This window comes from Sturnus vulgaris, chromosome 16 (genome assembly GCF_052056855.1).
Source record: "Sturnus vulgaris isolate bStuVul1 chromosome 16, bStuVul1.hap1, whole genome shotgun sequence".
NCBI classification, from domain to species: domain Eukaryota; kingdom Metazoa; phylum Chordata; class Aves; order Passeriformes; family Sturnidae; genus Sturnus; species Sturnus vulgaris.
In genome coordinates, this window is record NC_142258.1 from 15,817,215 (window position 1) to 15,835,669 (window position 18,455).

Here is an 18,455-nt window from a genome sequence, read left to right on the forward strand (position 1 = left end):
TTATGGAAACCAGATCACTTTATTCTCATATGGAGTGGAAAGGGGTGGAAGCAATGAGGACGTCTGGACTGGAACTCTGAGTCCCCTGCATCCACTGGGAGTAGTGGGAAGAAAATCCTCTGCACCTTGAGGGATGCTGCTGAGACCACTCAGTAGAGCTAAGCACTTTGGTAGGAATGTGCAAAGGGGTTTGGGAGATTGCGGTGGAGTTAGAGTTGGGTAAAATAACTAACTGGTCAAGATGTAGTAGAGGTTAATAAATGGGTAGAAAAAAATCACAGAACACCCTGAGTTGGAAGGGACCCACAAGGACCATCGAGTCCAAATGCATCCAGGCAGTGCTTGCTCATCCTGCAAGGTCAAGGGCTCCAGATGTCTCCTTGACTCGCTGTTGCACTGGGAACTTTAGGAGGAGATCTCCAGCTTGCTCTAGCTGGGGGACACAGGAGTGTTGCAGCAAAATGGATTCAGGTCTGCATCATATGGGTGATACTATGCTGAAGTCTCCTCTCACCAGAGCGGAACCACCTCTACCCGGGGCCAGTGGGGGCATGGGGGACCCAGCAGGACACCCATGCTGGGTGTTGGTCCCTCCTTTCTGTGGTCAGCATGGCTTATGAGTTACTGAAACTGGTGAGCAGGGATGTCTCTGAGCATCCTGCATTTGACAGCTCCGTACACATAGCTGAGTAGCCTGGGGACTGTTTGCTTTATGGTGGATTTCTTTTTTTATTATTATTATTTTTTGGTTGTTTTCGATAACCTTGGAAATCTGGGCTCCTTTGCTGCCTTTTGTAACATCAAGCTGTGAGTAATTCAAGTCAGGCCAGATCCTGACCACAGGTATGCCAGTGTAAATTTGAATGGAGCTGCTTACGTCTTGGTTTGGCCTGATGTGAATGGAGTTACTTCGGGCTGATGCCAAAGCACTGAGGTCAGAATCTGGCCCATCCTTTCCTGTGTGCAGTGTAATTTGTACATGTCTCCTGGCACTGCTGGGGTATCATATGGCTTGTGTAATTCTGGCTCCAACCTGCCAAGAGTGCATTGCAATATCCATCACCTGCAGTGCCTGCTGCAGGAAGATGCTGCTGTGTAATTGCCCCCCTGAGCTGTGCATGCAGGGGGCTGAGAGCCCAAGGGGCTGCGTGGAATGGGCAGCCCTGCAGATGTGGGCCTGTAAGCACTCAGAAGCTTCTGATACTTAAATATCAGGAGAGATGAGGGAGCTTGTAAAGGAAAGTGAAGCATCTCCTTTGTGCCATTAGCCATGTCCCAAGTGGGCACCAGTTACTCCATTAGCAGCTGGGAAGGCGATTCGTGCTCCCAGCCACACTGCATCCATCCAGCCTCTCCCAGTGCACACTCCCTCCCTCTGGAAAGCTGAGCTGAACCAGTACCTTGGCTCCATGGAGTTTTTCCTTTCACTTTAAATACTTCTCAGTTATGTTTTTATATCCCAGAAACACATGGAATGATTTATCCACAGCCGGAGCAGAGTTTGGGCCTGATTCTGTTTGTTGCATGGAGGAATTAAGTTTCCCTGAGCTGACACTGGCATGGTGGAGAGGGACCTGGGTATCCGGGGACCCTGGCAGCCCCCCAGGATGGATTTTGTTCATGGGCTGGGGCAGAGCTGCAGTGTGCTGCTCCCACAGCATGTGTGGCAAGGGAGTGCAGATGCCCTCATTACAGCCATCACCTGCCCTCTAAGCCCACATTTTTCCAACAGCAGAGCACCACTCGTGCCTTCCCCTCCACTTTAATTAGAGATGGATGCTCCTATGCTGCAAAGGTCCTCGGATCAAATCCGGTTAATAACCTGCTTCCCTCCCTGTCCTGTGTTGTTTCACCTAATCCTGTAATTACTTCAGCAAAGTTGTTGTGGCCCTCGTCTGCCAGATGGTGATCCTGGGCCCGCTGTAGGCAGCAGCATCCACGTTGTGGGAAGTTTGTTCTCCTTGCCCTGCCTCACCTGCTGCACTTGCCTCATTCATTCTATTTTGGGGACCAAGGACCTACCCGATGGCTCAGCATTGGGAGACCTGGAGCTCCAGGCATGCATCTGCACCCAGCATCACCCTCGGCAGCACTGCCTCCTGCCTGGAAAGATGATGGAAAGGAGCATTGCCCTGACAAGTCTCCCACAAGGCAGGGAAACACTGCTGGTTGCTCTGGGAAGCGTGTGGTTGTAGAGAGAACGGGTGTGGAGGTGTTGGATGTGGAAGCTAATTTTTTTTAAAGCACTTCTGAAGCGCTCCGGCAGTATGACTTCCTTCCAAGCCGCACAGCTGTTAGCATTCCTGGAGTGGAGGAGTGAGGAAATCGCCCACCTCAAAAATGCAGGCGCTTCTGGGGAGGAGCTGGGAGGGTAGCCGCTTCCTCGGGAAGGGTGAGCCCCGCCGCCGCATTCACCCGGACCACAGCTGCTGCTGGTGGCAGGGAGCTGGCATCCACCCGAAAGCCTTGCTAGGGACACCTTCGGGATGCTGTCCCTGCGAAAGGGGCTCCATTGCTTACGTCCCTCCTCATGCGAGATCCAGGAACGTGCTGGGCTGGATTCGGCACCCAGGGGTCATCCCAATTCTCTCTGCTTAATCAGCAGTGTCTCCATTTTATCTGAACCGGGGGCAGCAAAGATGGGAAGTGGAAAGGTGGGGGGCAGATGGGGACCAGGGAGAGAAATGCCCACTCCCAGGCCTCTCTGGCAGCTTGCCGGCAGTCCCGGGGTCATGCTGAATATGCATAAAAGGGAGCAGATTGCAGCTTGCCCTCCTCTCCAATACGGAGGTGAGGCCCACAGAGACCACTGGCCCCAGCTCTCTTTCAGCGGGATAATGGGGTGAGCTGAGCACGGAGCGTGCGTGCCTGTGTGTGGTCCTGCGGATGATAATGATATCCACTCATGCCCTGCCTCTGCAGCGTTGATGTGCTGCTGAGCGAGCACTGGCTCCACGATGGCTGTTCCCCGACAGCAGAGCCACCAAAACTTTGGCACTGATCTTCAGGGACTTGTGCCTTAGTAAGACTGGCAGGAGGGACAAAGCTTCCCACTGGGGTGGGGAGGATCAGCAAGAGATGCTCATGACCCCATGCATGCCTACACCAGTAGTAACCTGGTCCTGGCTCCTAGACCTGCTGCTCCAGTGCTCATAACAGCTTCACCTGTGGCCTCTCCCCTGGCTACCAGAGATGCTGCTGCTGTCACCTTCCCCTGGGCAAGGTTTTCCCCACACCTTTGTGTCTTACTAAAATAATTCAGAGGAAATTGAAAGGCCTTTGCTTGAGTATGTCCCTACTCCTGTCACCTTGCTGCCACAACATAGAGGGGGTGGAGGACACTCATTTTTGGCAGGGTTTAGCAGATGCCTTGTTCTATACATCCTGATTCTCCCTGGAGCGGATAAATGCAGCTGCTGAGGACCTCTGGGGATTTCTCCTCTCTCCTACTGATGCAAAGGTTTTCCCACTGGGTTGTCTCCCTACTAGTGCTGCCCTGTGAGTGATGGGATGGGAAGTGATTGCTGCAGCACTTGACTGTGTGCCCTCTGTGGGATGTGCAGTTGCAGGGGACAGTGAGGGGAAGAGGGCTGGCAGCACCACAGGGCCAAGGGTGCTGTGCTGGCTTCTGCAAGTACGTGCATGGCTAGGTCTTGCTGGACATTGGAGGGGTCTATGAGCACCTTGCAGCCCCTTTGCTGGGTGAAAATACAGGAGCAGGACTCTGCCAGTGGGTGGCAGTGGGTGGCTTGTGCCCACCGTGCACTGCTCGGCACCAGGCAGGGGCTGGGGATCATCCTGTCAGGATTGTGCAGGGGGATTAACCAGCCGCAGCCTCTGCTCAACAAGCAGATGCAGGTATCTGGCAGCAGCCATAGCTTCTCCTGCCCAGGAGGCAGGTGCCTGCAGTGGGGCCAGAAGTCCCAATAGGGCCCTGTAGGCTGCCTGCAGTGGGGGATGCTCTTCACTGCCTGGTGCTTGTGGCACAGCACCTCCTCTGCTGTGGTAACTGCCACATCCCGGCAGTCTCTAATCTTGCAGCCACACTCCTCAAGTAGTGGGTTCTCAATGCTCTGAGCACTCCAGGGACAGAATTCTTTGTCTTGCTGGCAGCCAAGTCACCAAGCCACGGGCTGACATGCCCCCAAAAGGCTCTGCGGCATTGTGGTAAAGCTGGAACTGTGCTCCTGGGGCGACACAGGGACTGCCAAGGGAGCTGCCAATTTTTCACATCTCTCTTTCCATCAGCAGAGGATTAAGCAGTGAAGAAACTGCGTGGAAGTGGCAGGGGCAGGTTTTGCCTTGGGGGAGATGTCCCAGAATGGGCTGAGACCCCTGTCCCTGTTGCTCCCTTGGTAGGCACAGGCTGTGGCTGCTGGGCTGACTGTGGCTGGGCAGGGAGGAGCTTCCCTTCATTAGTGGTTTGGCAGCCTGGAGAGGCCATTTGCTTCCACAGTCATGGCTCCTTTTTCTTTGCAAAATGGAATAACAAACCAAAAAAAAAGGTTCTGGATCATTGAAAGGGGCTGTTCCCTGGAGCCTCCTTTGGCCAGAGTGGGCAGCTGGACAGGCAGGAGTGGCACTGGGGCTGTAGGTGGGGGCTGGAGCTGGGGATACTGGGCTGGGTCATGCAGAGATTCATTCCTCAGAGAGAAACATAAGTCATCCTGTGAAGATTTACTAGTGGGGAGGGGATGATCAGGGGATCCCCTCCTCCTGACTGGTCATGGCATTGGGCTGAACCCGTGGGATGGCAGGGCTGATGCCACCCACCCATCCAGGAGGCTCAGGGGTCTGCTTTGGCAAGAATGGGACATGGCCAATCTGCATTGTGTGGGAGGTCCTTCATGCATTCAGCACCAGCAGGAGAGAATGTGACCTCCAGACCTTTTCCACTCTTCAAACTAATAACTCAGAAGATGAGCCACATCCCCTGGGAGCCACCAAGCTCCCTGGCCCTGTGCTGCAGCTGCTGGGAGAGGAGCCCAGACAGGTCCTGCATTTGGTCCTGGCCTTCCCCCCCGTCAACAAACACACCAGACCCAGACCTGGATTTCTTGGGGGTGAGGCCAGAATAACTTCCTTTGCTACTGGGTTGTGTGGCAGAGGAATTTGGAGGGGATCCAGCCCCTGGCTTGGAAAAGCCACTGTGCCCATAGACAGCAAAGAAAGTAGTGGTGTGTTCAGGAGCTCCAGGTATTCATCCTGACAAGCTCCTGCCTCTTGCACAATGTACCTTCAAGGTATTTTTGCTGGTGTCTGTTTCTCCTGCTCTGTCAGGAGTTATTTTGTGCCACAGGTGCATAACTTGGGGTTTGCAGCTCCTGTTTCATCTGGAAAATCTCCCTTAACTCTTCCCCACCAGTAGCTCTTGTCAGCCATGCAGTGACAGGGTCTCTTAACTGTGTGTAACAGCCAGGGCTGCTAGCAGGCAGGAACATTCCTGTCGTGATGGGACAATCTGTAAGAGGCCAGGGAAGGACTGTCCCCTGATTTCAACCTCTTCCGTCCAAAGCTCAGGCTCTTTTCCCATTTCTATGATATTTCAGTCCTGCTGATAAGCAGTGGGGGATTGGTGTAGATGAGGCAACACGAAGTAATTGGTTCCCTGCCCTGCTCCCAGGATACTGCATCAGTGGATGTGGAGTGGGAAGATGGCTATAAGTGACTCCCCCACCCAGATGTGGGGGAGTTTCCCATCCCTTACCATCTCTCCCAACACGGGTGGTGCTGTGGCCGTGACACTGCCAGTGCCACTCACTCTTGCTGTTCTTCCTCCAGGGAGGAGCCACTTCCCTCTCCCCAGAAGGATGGAGGTCCTGCAGCTCCTGCGCCTGCTCCTCACCACTGCCATGCTGGGCCTGTCCCAGACAGTGAACCCCTTTGTGGCCCAGCAGACGCCCCCAGACCCTTGCTATGATGAGAGTGGTACTCCTCGACGCTGCATCCCTGAATTTGTCAATGCTGCCTTTGGGAAGGAGGTTCAAGCCTCCAGCACATGCGGGAAGCCTCCGACACGGCACTGCAATGCCTCAGACCCCCGCCGAGCCCACCCACCCGCCTACCTGACTGACCTCAACACTGCCTCCAACATGACCTGCTGGCGCTCAGAAACCCTCCACCACTCACCCCAGAACGTCACCCTCACCCTCTCCCTCGGCAAGAAGTTTGAGGTGGTCTATGTCAGCCTCCAGTTCTGCTCACCCCGGCCTGAGTCCACCGCCATCCTCAAGTCCATGGACTACGGCAAGACCTGGGTGCCCTACCAGTACTACTCCTCCCAGTGCCGTAAGATCTACGGCAAGCCCAGCAAAGCCACGGTCACCAAGCAGAATGAGCAGGAGGCCCTGTGCACCGATGGCCTCACCGACCTCTACCCACTCACCGGGGGACTCATCGCCTTCAGCACACTCGACGGGCGACCCTCAGCCCAGGACTTCGACAGCAGTCCCGTGCTGCAGGACTGGGTGACGGCCACCGACATCCGCGTGGTCTTCAGCCGCCCGCATCTCTTCCGTGACCTGGGCAGCCGGGATGCCGGTGACGAGGAGGGGGCCACGGGCTCCAGCCCCTACTACTATGCGGTGGGGGAGCTGCAGGTGGGCGGGCGCTGCAAGTGCAACGGGCACGCGGCACGCTGCATTAAGGACAAGGAACAGAAGCTGGTGTGTGACTGCAAGCACAACACAGAGGGACCCGAGTGCGACCGCTGCAAGCCTTTCCACTACGACCGGCCCTGGCAGCGAGCTAGTGCCCGTGAGGCCAATGAGTGTCTGGGTAAGGCATTTTTAAACATTTTTGTTTTCTCGGGCTGAAATGCTAAAACAGGTCATCAGGGTAGGAAGTGATGGGTGCTGAGCCAAGTGCTTGTCCAGAGATGCTGGGGAGCATCCCTTGTGCTGGAGGATTGGGAAATGCTCAACCATCTATCCTGTCTCTGCTGCAGGTGTCCTGTAAGAGACGCAGTGGTTCCACCATGAGCCAAAGCACAAAAACCCTCCCAAAAATCACTGGTGTCTTCCAGCCAGTCAGCAGACCTCAGTACGGGATGGTTGTCTGTCTGGGATTGTTTCCCTTGGGTAGCAAACCAGCTGTCCGTGGGCCAGACGAGCAATCGCAGCAGTTCCCTGTGAGATGTGCTTGGGGACAGAGAGCAGGCAGAAAAACCTGGCAAAGGTTGAGGCTCCCAATTCAAAATTTCATCCTTCATGTTCAGTCTATGTGGTGGTTTTAGCTTGTCTGTCCTTGAAAAGGTTTCCCTAAGTTAAAAATATTGTCACTAAAATGAAACATTTCCAAAACATCAAACTGGTATTAGTTGGCTGTCCTGCTCATGATTCTTTATGGGATTTTGGTGGAGACTTTTGCTTTTTGTGCTGGTTTGGGATGGGGCTGGGAGATGCCAGAGCCCTGTGAAGGTCTGGGAGAGAGAGAGGAACAGCTCCTCCTGGACAGGAGCCCAGGTCTCAGGGGGCAGCGGGAGGATGGAGACAAGGGAAAGCTGTACCATTAATCAGCCTCTGAAAGGCTCAGTGGATGTGCCAGAGGTCAGCAGGACTTGTTAGTATTTGTGATCGATGTCTTGTTGAGAACCCAGCTGTCTGCTTCAATATATACATGTTAGAGCAGATTTCTTCTAAGAATGGCTAAAAAGGCAGTGGATTCAAAGCAAGTGCTGGAGCTGATGCTTTAAGCCACCTCATGCCCTTGGGAATGTGTCAGCCCTTGTGTTTTTCCACTTGTTTCAGAAAGATGAGTTTTGGAGCTCAGAAAAAACCTCCCAGGGCTGCTGCAGGTCGTGGGGGGAGGCCTCCAGCAGGTGCGTGAGCCCATGGAAACCCCCAGGACATAAGGAGGACCTCGCGCCACTCGCTGCCCCCACTCTGCACTTGCCTCACTGCCACGTTCTGCAGAAAAGCAGCACGATAGCAGTGGTGGTGGCTCTGCTGGCACAAAAGGGGTTAAACCAGACGAGGCTCATTTTTGAGTAGCATCTGCAGGTTTTCTGTCCATCTCGTTCAGGGCGGGGTGAGGGTCCCTTGCTCTGAGCATCCTGCCCCCCAGCTGCGTCACCCTATTGGCAGATGGAGCTGAAAAGATAAACGAGGGAGGGAAGAGGAGGCGGGGCCGCAGCGCCATCTCTTCAAGCCCCCCCCCCCCCCCCCCCCGACAGACCCGCACACAAAGACCCTTTCCCGAGCTGCGTGTGAAAGTAGTTTTTTCCTGTTGATTCGCTCCCCTTCTTTCTCCCTTTCCCCTCTCGGGCTTTGTGCCCTCTCTGAAGGGACCTGAAAGAGCTTCTCCATCACCCGCCTTCGAAGGGTTTAGCGGCTGAAAGCTGGATTAGCTCCCCGAGCCTTCCCCTCTGTGCCTTTCAACAATGACATCTCCCCAGCCAGCACGAACAGACGCAGCAATTAGCACCAATTAAAAGGAGTGGCTGCCCAGGAAGTTCCCTTTGCTCAGCCTGGGGGCTGCGGGGTTTCGGACTCTGTCCTGTGGTCAGACGGCGCTAATGCTGGCTCGTGGTGATGGATATCAGGCGTGGCTGGGAAGTGGGGAGGAAGAGGAGGAGAGTGGGTGGATGCAGGAGCTTGGCAGCTCAGTGACAGCCCAGGGGGAGGGTGGAGGATCGCAGCGCCCCGAAAGGGGCTGAGAATGGATCCATAGGGCTGGTACAGCTTCAAGTCGTGTTAGGGTATGTCAGCTCTTGGCTCTGTGCTCCTCAGCACTCTGCATGGGGGTTGTCTCAGTCCAGTGCATGGGAGTATCTGCCTGCTCCATCACGGGGACAAACTGACGTCCTACAGCATGGCACGATGCTGGGACATCCATGCAGCTGCAGGTGAGGACAAACATTTGTTGTTTCACCGGAATTTTTGCCTCTGGGAAATGCGCAGGCGAAACAGCCAAGTACTGCATGAGGTCTGAGCATTGGCACAGGGCACAACCCCACCACGCTGCCGTAGGGTAACTGTGGCGTTCGCGGGGACATCACTGTGCTGCCGTGCTGAGGGGGTCGGCGTGAGATTGGCAAGCAGGGAGGTTTGGGGCTGTCGCAGCCAGGACAGTGACAGTGGATTTGCCAAACTGCTGGCTTGGCAAGAGGGCACGGTGCCAGCTTTGTGCCGCAGAGTGCATGGCCCCGTGCCTGGTGGTTGGAAACCATCGGTCCACAGGCACGGGAGGCTCTCCTGACACACCACAGGGGCTGCATGTCGTGCAGGGAGCTTGCCCTGCCAGTACTGGGATACTCTGTGTGTCCTCTGGCAGGGAAGAGGAACGTGTCCCCACCCATGTATCCCCCAGCTTTTAGCCTGGGACACGCTATGTGAAGGATAATCCCAGCAGAGGGGCTGGCAGGAGCAAGACTGCGAGAATCCTGGGGACCCTCCATCTTTATCTCTGCAGATATACACTTACCACTGCTGCCGGTTCAGCCTGCACCCACGAGCAGCTCAGGCAGCCCTCTCGGCAGCTCGGCCCCCAAACACCCGGCCCGGGGTAGGAGGGGAAGCGGATTAGCACGAGGCAGCCACTGGAAGTAATTGATGCACTCGCTGGTGATGCGGGAGCCCTTGTTCCCTTTGTGGCCGCCGCGGCAGGAGCGCTCTCCAGAGCACCGGGATAATGCACAGGGCCCGCTTTGATCCGGGGCCTCGGCGGGGAAGGGGCGGCGCTCCCCTGGGAAAACCTCGCAGGCTGCTCGGGGGGGGTGTGGTGAGCCAGCCGGGATGTCGGTGCTTGAAAACACCAATCCCCGGAGCGGTGGTGGGATTTGGAGGATCACATGTAATTCCCTTGTGCCCTGTGCCCCTTCCTGTACATTTTTCCCTTCCCTTGGGAGTTCCTCTCACAGGGTTCTCTGCACCTGCTCCCCAGTAGGCGTGGTGGAAACCAGTGAGTTCCCAGCAGCACTGGTCATGGTCCTTTCCTGGGGAGAGCAGGGGGAAGGCGACGGCTTTGGGAGGTGGGCAAGAGGACAGCATGTCCCTGCCGCCCCTGCCTGGGCAGCCCACCTCCCACCCGAGAGCAGTACGGCAGCGGACCTGGAGTGCAGGGGAAGGCAGCCACTCCGGCAGAGGAGATTTACAGTTGTCTGACCATCTTGAGTCCTGCTCCTCCCGGGTGGATGGAGTGCCTCAGCCTTGTCCCTTGCAGTCCCTTGGGGAAGGTTCTCTCTTGCTTCTCCTCCTGCTTCTTGGCAGCAGCAGAGTGAGCCCTTCTCTCCCACCACCTTCCCCAGGATGGAGGGACAGTGTGGATGAGAGGAAAGGAGCTGTTCTGGTCTTGGCTACTATGGAACCGAGAGGTGCAGCCTCATCCTGCCCTGTGTCCCAGCTAGGCTCTACTCCAGCCAAAGCAGGGGCGTAGCTCCAATCTGCTGCGGGTTGGCAGCAGCAACCGGTCTAGGGTTTCGCTGATCCGGCTGCCTTCCCTAATTATTCCCAGGGAATTTGTAGGGGCGGTGAGCCTCTGTCCTGCTCTGCGGGCTCCACTGCCTGCTCCACTGTGTGTATCAGTGCACGGCGCTGCCTGTCTCGTGCCAGAGTCTCTGTCCCAAAGCCCCTCGTGCTGTCGTTCCAGGCTCCTACATCTGCAGCAGCCTGGTGGAGGAGAAGTTTTGGGGTGGCCACGGCTTGGGAAGGGGTTCAAACACCATCAAAAGGGAGACAAAAGATTGCTCCATTGCAAGGTGTCAATGTTTAATTAGTCTATTATTGCAAATTATTAGATCTTGTGATTGTTTAATTGATCATATGATTGTTTAATTGGGCATACTGTACAAGGGCGGAAGCGAGCTACCAGGTAATTAGCCCCAAACTGTGCAATTAAATTCTTATTAATACCCCAAACAGCAGGGAACATTCAAGCCTTTAATTAGTGATTAACAGGAGACAGACAGAGCTTACAACTGCCTCAGTACTGAGGAACAGTGAAAGTATTTAGCTGAGTAAGAGGGGGACCTGTCTGCTCCGATTAGCTCTGGATGGCTGCGCCAGGGGGTGAGGGAACTGCCATACGTGTTGGTGTGACCCTGTCCCTGAGTGGGGCCAGCCACCCAACCCAGAGTGGCCAAGCCCAGCCAGGTCTCCCTCTTGGCTTTGGAATCCCAGCCTGGCAGTTACTGACACCGACCCAGAGCGGGCAGCACCACTGTCTGAAGGAGAGGGGATGATGCTGGGCTGCCAGGGGAGGTTTCTTTCCCAGACCCAGCTCCTGAGAGGATCAGAGGGTCTGCAGCATGTTCTGAGGGAAAAGTGGCCCTGGGGTAGATGAGGACGTGCCAGGGTCAATGATGCCAGGAAAAGGCCCCACCAGTTACTCTCTCACCAATTAAACTGTAGGCAGAGAGGGACCCGCACCGAGGGCAGCATATCATTTACCCAACCATTCTCCTCCACTGCCCATCGCCTCCCCTCTGAGCTGCCAGCCCCTCTCCTTCCCCAGAGGATGCTGGGGGCATTCCAACAGAGACACAGAACTGCCTTTTGGGATGACCCTACTTGCCTTTCAGTACTGCAAGGGGAAAACAAGGCCCCTCTCCTCCCAAAAATTGCTCTTTTGCCACAATTCTGTAGCAAAAACTGCCTTGTCTTGTCCTGTCCCATTATCTGGAGAATGCAAGAGCACCCTGGCTGTCAGGATACTTCACTGTGTCTCTTTTGGCCCTGGCAAAGCCTGTTTGAATGTCAACATCCCCAGTTCAACAGCATCCTGTGCTACCCGGGGCCTTGGGCAGTATTTGTTGCTTTCCCTCCACACACCATAACCCAGAATTTGCCTTAAAAATCCCTATTTTCCACTGTCACCAGGGACAAAGAAAATAGCTCAAAAGGAACAAGCCCCTGAAGGTACCTACGTCCACACCGGGTGTTATTTTGATGCCTGCCATGTGATTTCTCACTAATCTCATAACTCGGGGGAGCTCTGAGGGCAGCCGAGGTTTGAGTGTGCTGGCATTAACCTTCTGCTCAACTCAAGCCTCAGAAAAACTCTTTTTTACGATTGGGGTTTGCTGTGTCTCCCCGCAGCGTGCCCGCGGCCAGAGCACCGGGGCAACGTTTGATCTGTGCGGGTGAAGCTCCCACTGGCGCTGCTGGCTGTGGTGAGGCAGCTTCACACGGCCGCCAGGCCAGGCCCAGGCAGTTAAATCTGGCCTGACACGTTAATGAATTTCACAGTACGCCTGGAAAAGCTCTCACCCAACCTCAATTTACCAGCACAGGGAGGGGGCCAGGGCTGGGGGAGCAGGGCGCCACGTTTTGCCGAAGGAAATCTTGTTCCCATTATCTTTTTGCAAGAGTGTTAAGGCTGGAACAGGCAGTTCTTTGCCTTTTTATCTCACACACGTGGAATCGGCCAGGAGGGCTGTGTGCTTCCCAGGGCTAATTTGTGTGTGCACATGTAGGGGCGTGCAGATGTTTCTGTGCACATCTGTGTGTGCCTGCCTGTGGGCACATGTGCGGCTCTGGGAGTATTTTGGTGCACGTCTGTGTGCACACATGTTCACGTGTATGCTTGTGTGCATGTTTGTGCATGCACACACAGGGATGTGAGCACACAGGGGCTGCTGTGTGGGTTTCTCTGTGTGGTTCATGCACACAGGATAGACCTGTAAATATAAACAGCTGAGGGCTCAGTTGCAGGGGAGGGCTGTCACACAGCCTGGCGTGAGGTGGGTGGTCCTGCTGGGAGGCCGGGTGGGCTCTGTCACCAGAGAAGTGTCGCCAGGGAAGGGGCAGGGGCGACAGTGGGGCTGCAAGTGCCCAGCTGGCACTGCCAAACCCCCCAGCTGCAGCCCTCCATCCCACACTTGCTTGTCGAGTGGTGCCAGTTCCTACACGTGTCCCTTCTCCTGTGCCCTGACCTCATGGCACTGGCCCCACAGCGTGGTGGGAGCTGCACATCTGGATGGTGCATTGGGATGACCTGTGCTGTGCTGTACCCATCACAGTCCCAGTACACCTCCCTAACCAGGACAGCTCCAGCCCACCCAGAGGGTCCTAAGTTTCACCTTCAGCCCTCATCCTCATCCTCTCCCCTTCCCTCGCAGCCTGCAACTGCAACCTGCATGCTCGGCGCTGCCGCTTCAACATGGAGCTGTTCAAGCTGTCGGGCCGCAAGAGCGGTGGCGTGTGCCTCAACTGCCGGCACAACACGGCAGGCAGGCACTGCCACTACTGCAAGGAGGGCTTCTACCGCGACCTCAGCAAGGCCATCACCGACCGCAAGGCCTGCAAAGGTGAGCTGGGGGGTCTCCATGGGAGCAGATGAGTGAGAGTCTCTCTCGGTCTCCTTGCTCTCCCTTCCCGTCCTTGGGATGTCCTTCTGCTCACTTTGGCAGCTGCAGCTGCCACCACCCTGATCACCTCTACCACCCCAAGGCAGGGATAGCACTTTGAGCCCAGCATCAACTCGAGGTGGAGGAGGATTACAGGAAGGGAGAGAGCAGGTTGCCAAGACCCTGGGAGGGTTCTGGTGTGTTTGCAGTTACCATCTCCATTGGTCAGTGTTTGGAGAGATGCTGGGGAGGTGCTGAAGCAGACGTGACTAAATGTGCTGGAAACCTGCCTCTGATATGGATGTTGTCCAGGATTTAGACATGCTTGGAGTGTGGGTTCCCTCCTCTGGAGAGCTGAGGATGCTGGTGGAAGTCACATTTCCCAGGTGGCTGTGGAGCCAGACTCCACGTTGTGTTTTTCAGTTATGAGATGGTTCTTGGGATCTGCTTTTGGGGACATGCTGAGTTCCGTGGCTCCTGGTAATTGGCCTTGAGCTGGCCAGGAGCCACACTGGCTCCAAGCCATTAAACTGCAACTTGACTTCTCAAGGTCCCTAGCCCATGCCAAACATCATGGGACCTGTACGTCTCCTCTCCCTCCGCTTAACTTTTGGCCAAGCTTGTCTGGTTCCTCTTCCCTCTCACTGCTCAGCCTCTCTGTGGAGCCTTTTCAAAGCAATAGTTTCACCAAAGAATTTGAGATAAGAAAACACCCTGCCTGTCTCCAAGGACTGTTGAGATCCAGACTGGAACATCAGATGGGCAGGAAGTCAGCCATAACTGTTTAGAGGCTGAGAATTCATCCCTGCTCCCTGTTTTTCTGTCTTTGATTGTGAGTCCCTCCTGGAAGGGAGCACACTGTCCCTCTCAGATCTCTCTCCAATGCCTTTAGCAGCCGTGTGAGCACTGGGCCTCTTCACTTCTGCAAGAGCACGATGCTTGTGTGTTTATGTAGAGCCTACAGGAATTACTGGATCTGGTTTTGGACCACTAACATTGTGGCCATGGACCCCAGTTGAAGGATTTGACTTTTGAGGTTCCCCTGTCAGGTGCTTTAGTGCTGCTGGAGGTCTGGCTAGTCCAGGTTGGGATACAATAAAGAAAATCCCTCCATTGCCTGTGCTGTGCCAGTGACCTCTCCTCGTCCTTGCTGCTTCCAGGAGTGCTTGAGAGGATGGAGTGAAGGGAGAAACTTCCCACATTTGCGCAGTGTCACAGTGGGAGCAGGACTGAGCAGGCACTGGCAGGAGGAGACCTACCTGCAGGCAGCTCCTTAGCAAACTGAGCTAATAATTTTCAACAACCCAAGCAGCTGACTTGACACTTCCCCCTCACAGCCTATGTTCCCAGGGACAACAAGCTGTTCCCACCCTGTGGCCTTGGTCAAGCCATGCCACAGGCTGTAGGCATGGCAGCCCCTGGCACCACACCATTGATGAAGATTGTGCCAGGTGCCAGCATCCTTGGGATGACACGGGGAGACACTGGGAGAGAGGAAGAGGAGGAGACACCTCAAGGCATGCATTCTGATGGTCTATGGCCCAGCATCCCAGTGTCCCATTCCCAGGAGGGGTCGTGGCTCTGCTGAGGCCAGGGATGGATGGCAGCAGCCCCCAGCTCCTGCTGCAGCACCACCAAACTGGGGCAGCTGCAGCAAAATTCTCTTTTCCATGAGGATTCTGTCAGGTGCTGAGGGCTGGCAGGCAGCCCCAGGTCTTCCAACACTTGAGAGCACTGGGGTGGCTGTGCTGCCTCCACCCTTCATCTCCTGCAGGCAGCACCTCACCTCCCAGCCCTCCCCAAAGAACGGTTTCTGCTTTTCTTTGGATTAGGGAGGTTTAGGTTGGATATCAGGAAAGGTTCTTCCCCTAGAGGATGCTGGGCACTGCCCAGGCTCCCCAGGGAATGGGCACGGCCCCGAGGCTGCCAGAGCTCCAGGAGTGTTCGGACAGCACTGCCAGGGATGCACGGGGTGGGATTGTTGGGGTGTCTGTGCAGGGATAGGAGTTGGATTCAATGATCATATTTAGTCCCTTCCAGCTTGGGATATTCTGGAATTCTATGACCAGCTCCTTCTACTTTTGCTCCAAAACTGATACAATCCCAAGCAAAGTGGGCAGCCTGTAGGCATTCACCTCCCCAGGGCCCCCAGCACCATTTCCCTGGGCATTGGGAAAATGAGGGGCTCAGTTTCTGCTCCAGATGGGAAAGAGCACTTACTAAAGAGCAATAATAGAAAAAAATGACAAAACCTAATAAAGCAATCTGGATTTGGCTGGGACCGTGGAGGATTACTGAATATAGCATGGGTTTGTGGGACCAGGGCTGCTGCAGGTTGCAGTGTTTCCTACCTGACTGTGGCTCAAGTCCCTCTCCATGCAAGGCCGAGGATAGGGGAGGCAGAGGGGGCCTGGCTGCTCCCATCTGCCTATGCCCACCATTTGTCAATGCTAGTCTTGCTCCACCGCCCTCGTAGGGCAGTAATTGTGCAGCATTGCAGTGATGGAAAGTATCTCTGATCCAAGGTGGCTTCTCTGAAGGGGACAGGGTGGGCAAAGGATCTCAGGATGCCCAGGAGTGGATGAGACGGAGTGAGCACAGATGCTGCAGCCCAGGAGAAATGGCAGCCAGTGATGCCTAGGCTGCAGAGTACTGGGACAGATCCTCCCTCACAGACAAACCTCTGTCCTTTGCCAAGCCACAGGCAGAGCTCTGCCAGTCTGGGTGGGGGATGCTGCTACCGGAGGGCTGGCAGGGTTTGCCTGTGGTTTGGAAATGCTTCAAAGCTCAGCCGAGCCAGGTGAACATGTGCACAGGGCCGACCCCTGCCACGGGGCATATGTTGGTACCCTGGGTCTGGGGAGTCAGTTCCTGGCTCTCCCTCAAGGAATAGAGTTAATAATAAAATCCCTGATGCTTCTGCTTCGTTGGCTGCCCCTCCTCCAGTAAAGCAGAAAGCATTTCCACCCCTCCCTTATCTAGGCGTGGATCTGCTGGGATTGGGAGCTCCTTAGAGGAAGAGCAAGGTCCCAGGTACTGGCAATGGAGAACTGGTGCTCCCAGAGAGGCATATAAATACACAGAGATGCGACAAGACAATTTGTTTTTCCCAAAGATGTGTCCCATACCTGCAGCTCAGGTATCTACACTCTTTCAAGAAAAGACAAGGCAAGGATCCTGACAGTGGATGTTTAGAGCAGACATGGAGCAGGTGGATGGGAGCAGTGTGCTGTGTATTTGAACAAATTTGCTCCTACCACAGCACTGGCCCAGGGCAGAGGCTGAGCATCACAATGAAGGCAGATGCTCATAATATCACAGACTGGTTTGGATTAGAAGGGACCTTGAAGATCATCTGGTTCCAATCCTCTGCCATGGGCAGGAACACTTTCCACTAGACCAGGCTGCAGATGGCTCAGTTAATATTCAGGAGGCAAATCACTAACCCAGAGGCCAAGAACTACTACATCTTATTTAAACAAACCCTAGCACGTGTTACTAAATAACTCTTCAAGCATGGCGTGTCTCTGCTGGGATGCAGCATCCTTGAAATAGGCACAAAAATACCAGCTGCAGGTTGTGTCTAACTGAGCAGAGCCCTCGGCCACCAGCCATTGAGCAGGGAGTGCTTCCCTCTCACTGCCAGCATCACTGCTGGACCCTGAGAGACAGAAAAGCTAGGAGGATAGAAAAGGCAGAGCAACCAACAGGATTAATTCAATGGTGGTAATTGAAAAGTCAAATAAAGGTTGGCTGCATTAATCTAGTAGTAGTTTAAACAAAGCTGTGGGCTTTCTCCAATGAAAACTGGTGAAGCAGTAGCAGCTAAGCCTCAAGATGCAAAAATACCCTCAATATGAAGTGCAAGACATGCTTTCTGGCAAGCACAGCTTGATGAATTAAGCTCCAAGCTAGTAACTTAATCCACCATTCAGGCTCCATGGGCCAGATCCTGGCAGCCAGAGGCTGGGAGCAGCAGGGCTGTGTGTGTGGGCAGTGGTGCAAAGCTGCACCATGCCCCTAGCTCTCCCTTCCCTGGGGCTGGGATAGGCTCCCTGAGCCAGCCCCCTCCACAGGTTGTGTCAGGGTGAGGAAGGATCAGATGCTACAGCTGCAGTGGTGGGATGGGCTGTGATGCAATGCAGGACCCATCAGGGTAGATTGGGATGCTCTTCCCACAGGAATGGGAAGGAACAGTGTATTTTTGTGGGACTGTGGGAAATCCCACAGGGGTAGGACAAATGGGCAGAGACTGGTCTGGCAGAGACCAAGCTCATACCCCAGTGACACTGATCAGTTGTGCACTTAAGATGAAAAAAGCTGCCTTAATTACTGATCTGGGTAAAACATTTAGAGTTACTGAAATCTGCCTTCGACCACATGGAGAGAGATCAGCTTAGATGAACTAGATCCTGATTGGGCTGAGATTTATGTCTGTCTATAAACTTTACACCAGGAACAGACCGCTGGAGCCCAAGAAAGGCCCTGTGTTTCCAACAGCCCTGCGTCATGCCAAGACTCCCTTGCTCACTGCCATTTGTTATCACAGCTGAGCCCCCAAAATATCCCTGTCAGAAAGATGTCCGCTTCCAGTCCTAGCCAAGATCTGATAAGGATGAAGCATCTGGTCCCCATTAGAGGCTGCTCGCTTTGGTTTCTGGCTGTGCGGGGCGGGGCTCGAGTGCCATGGTGCTCCCACCAATCCCATCTGGTGAAAATTAGGAAAACAGTAACATCAGGGGGCTGCGGAGGCGGGTGGGGGAGATGTTTTTGTTTTGCTTTGAAATCACATTCAACTCTTACACTGATGGAGGCCAAGATAACCTCCTCCAGCTCGTAGCCAGCCCAGCTCCAGGCAAGCAGATGGGAAGGTCCTCTCCTGAGCAAGCATCTCCTTCCACATCCCTCCATGTAGACAATCTTCATCATCCATCACATCATGCACTGTGACGTGATGCAGCATTCTGAAAGCAAAGACAACTTTCACCCACCTCAGGTGTGGCTTGTCCCTGGAGAGACTGTGGTAGAAAGGTGTAGGGTCATCCTTTGCCCAGGATCTCCAGGAGTCAGGAGGGGCATCGAAGCTTATGAGCTTGGGAAACATTGAGAAAATATGCTTCATTCTAAAACCAAGACAAGGTCAATGTTTGTGTAAAAACCCAGTGTTGAT

The 18,455-nt window shown here is 54.7% G+C and overlaps 1 protein-coding gene and 1 long non-coding RNA gene across 2 annotated transcripts in view; one reads left to right on the forward strand and one right to left on the reverse strand.

The window, feature by feature from the left end:
• LOC148221933 (uncharacterized) lies at positions 1-9,640 on the reverse strand. The gene is made up of 2 exons (XR_015807284.1): positions 9,424-9,640; positions 1-8,090 (listed from the first exon to the last, which is right to left on the reverse strand). It is a non-coding gene; the product is annotated as an uncharacterized LOC148221933 (long non-coding RNA).
• The window catches only part of NTN3 (netrin 3), a 22,886-nt gene continuing 10,217 nt past the window's right edge, over positions 5,787-18,455 (forward strand). The window contains exons 1-2 of the mRNA XM_014890261.2: positions 5,787-6,777; positions 13,058-13,246. Coding sequence (XP_014745747.1) covers positions 5,811-6,777; positions 13,058-13,246 — 1,156 coding nt within the window. The 5' untranslated portion in view covers positions 5,787-5,810. The remainder of the gene's footprint in view (positions 6,778-13,057; positions 13,247-18,455) is intronic.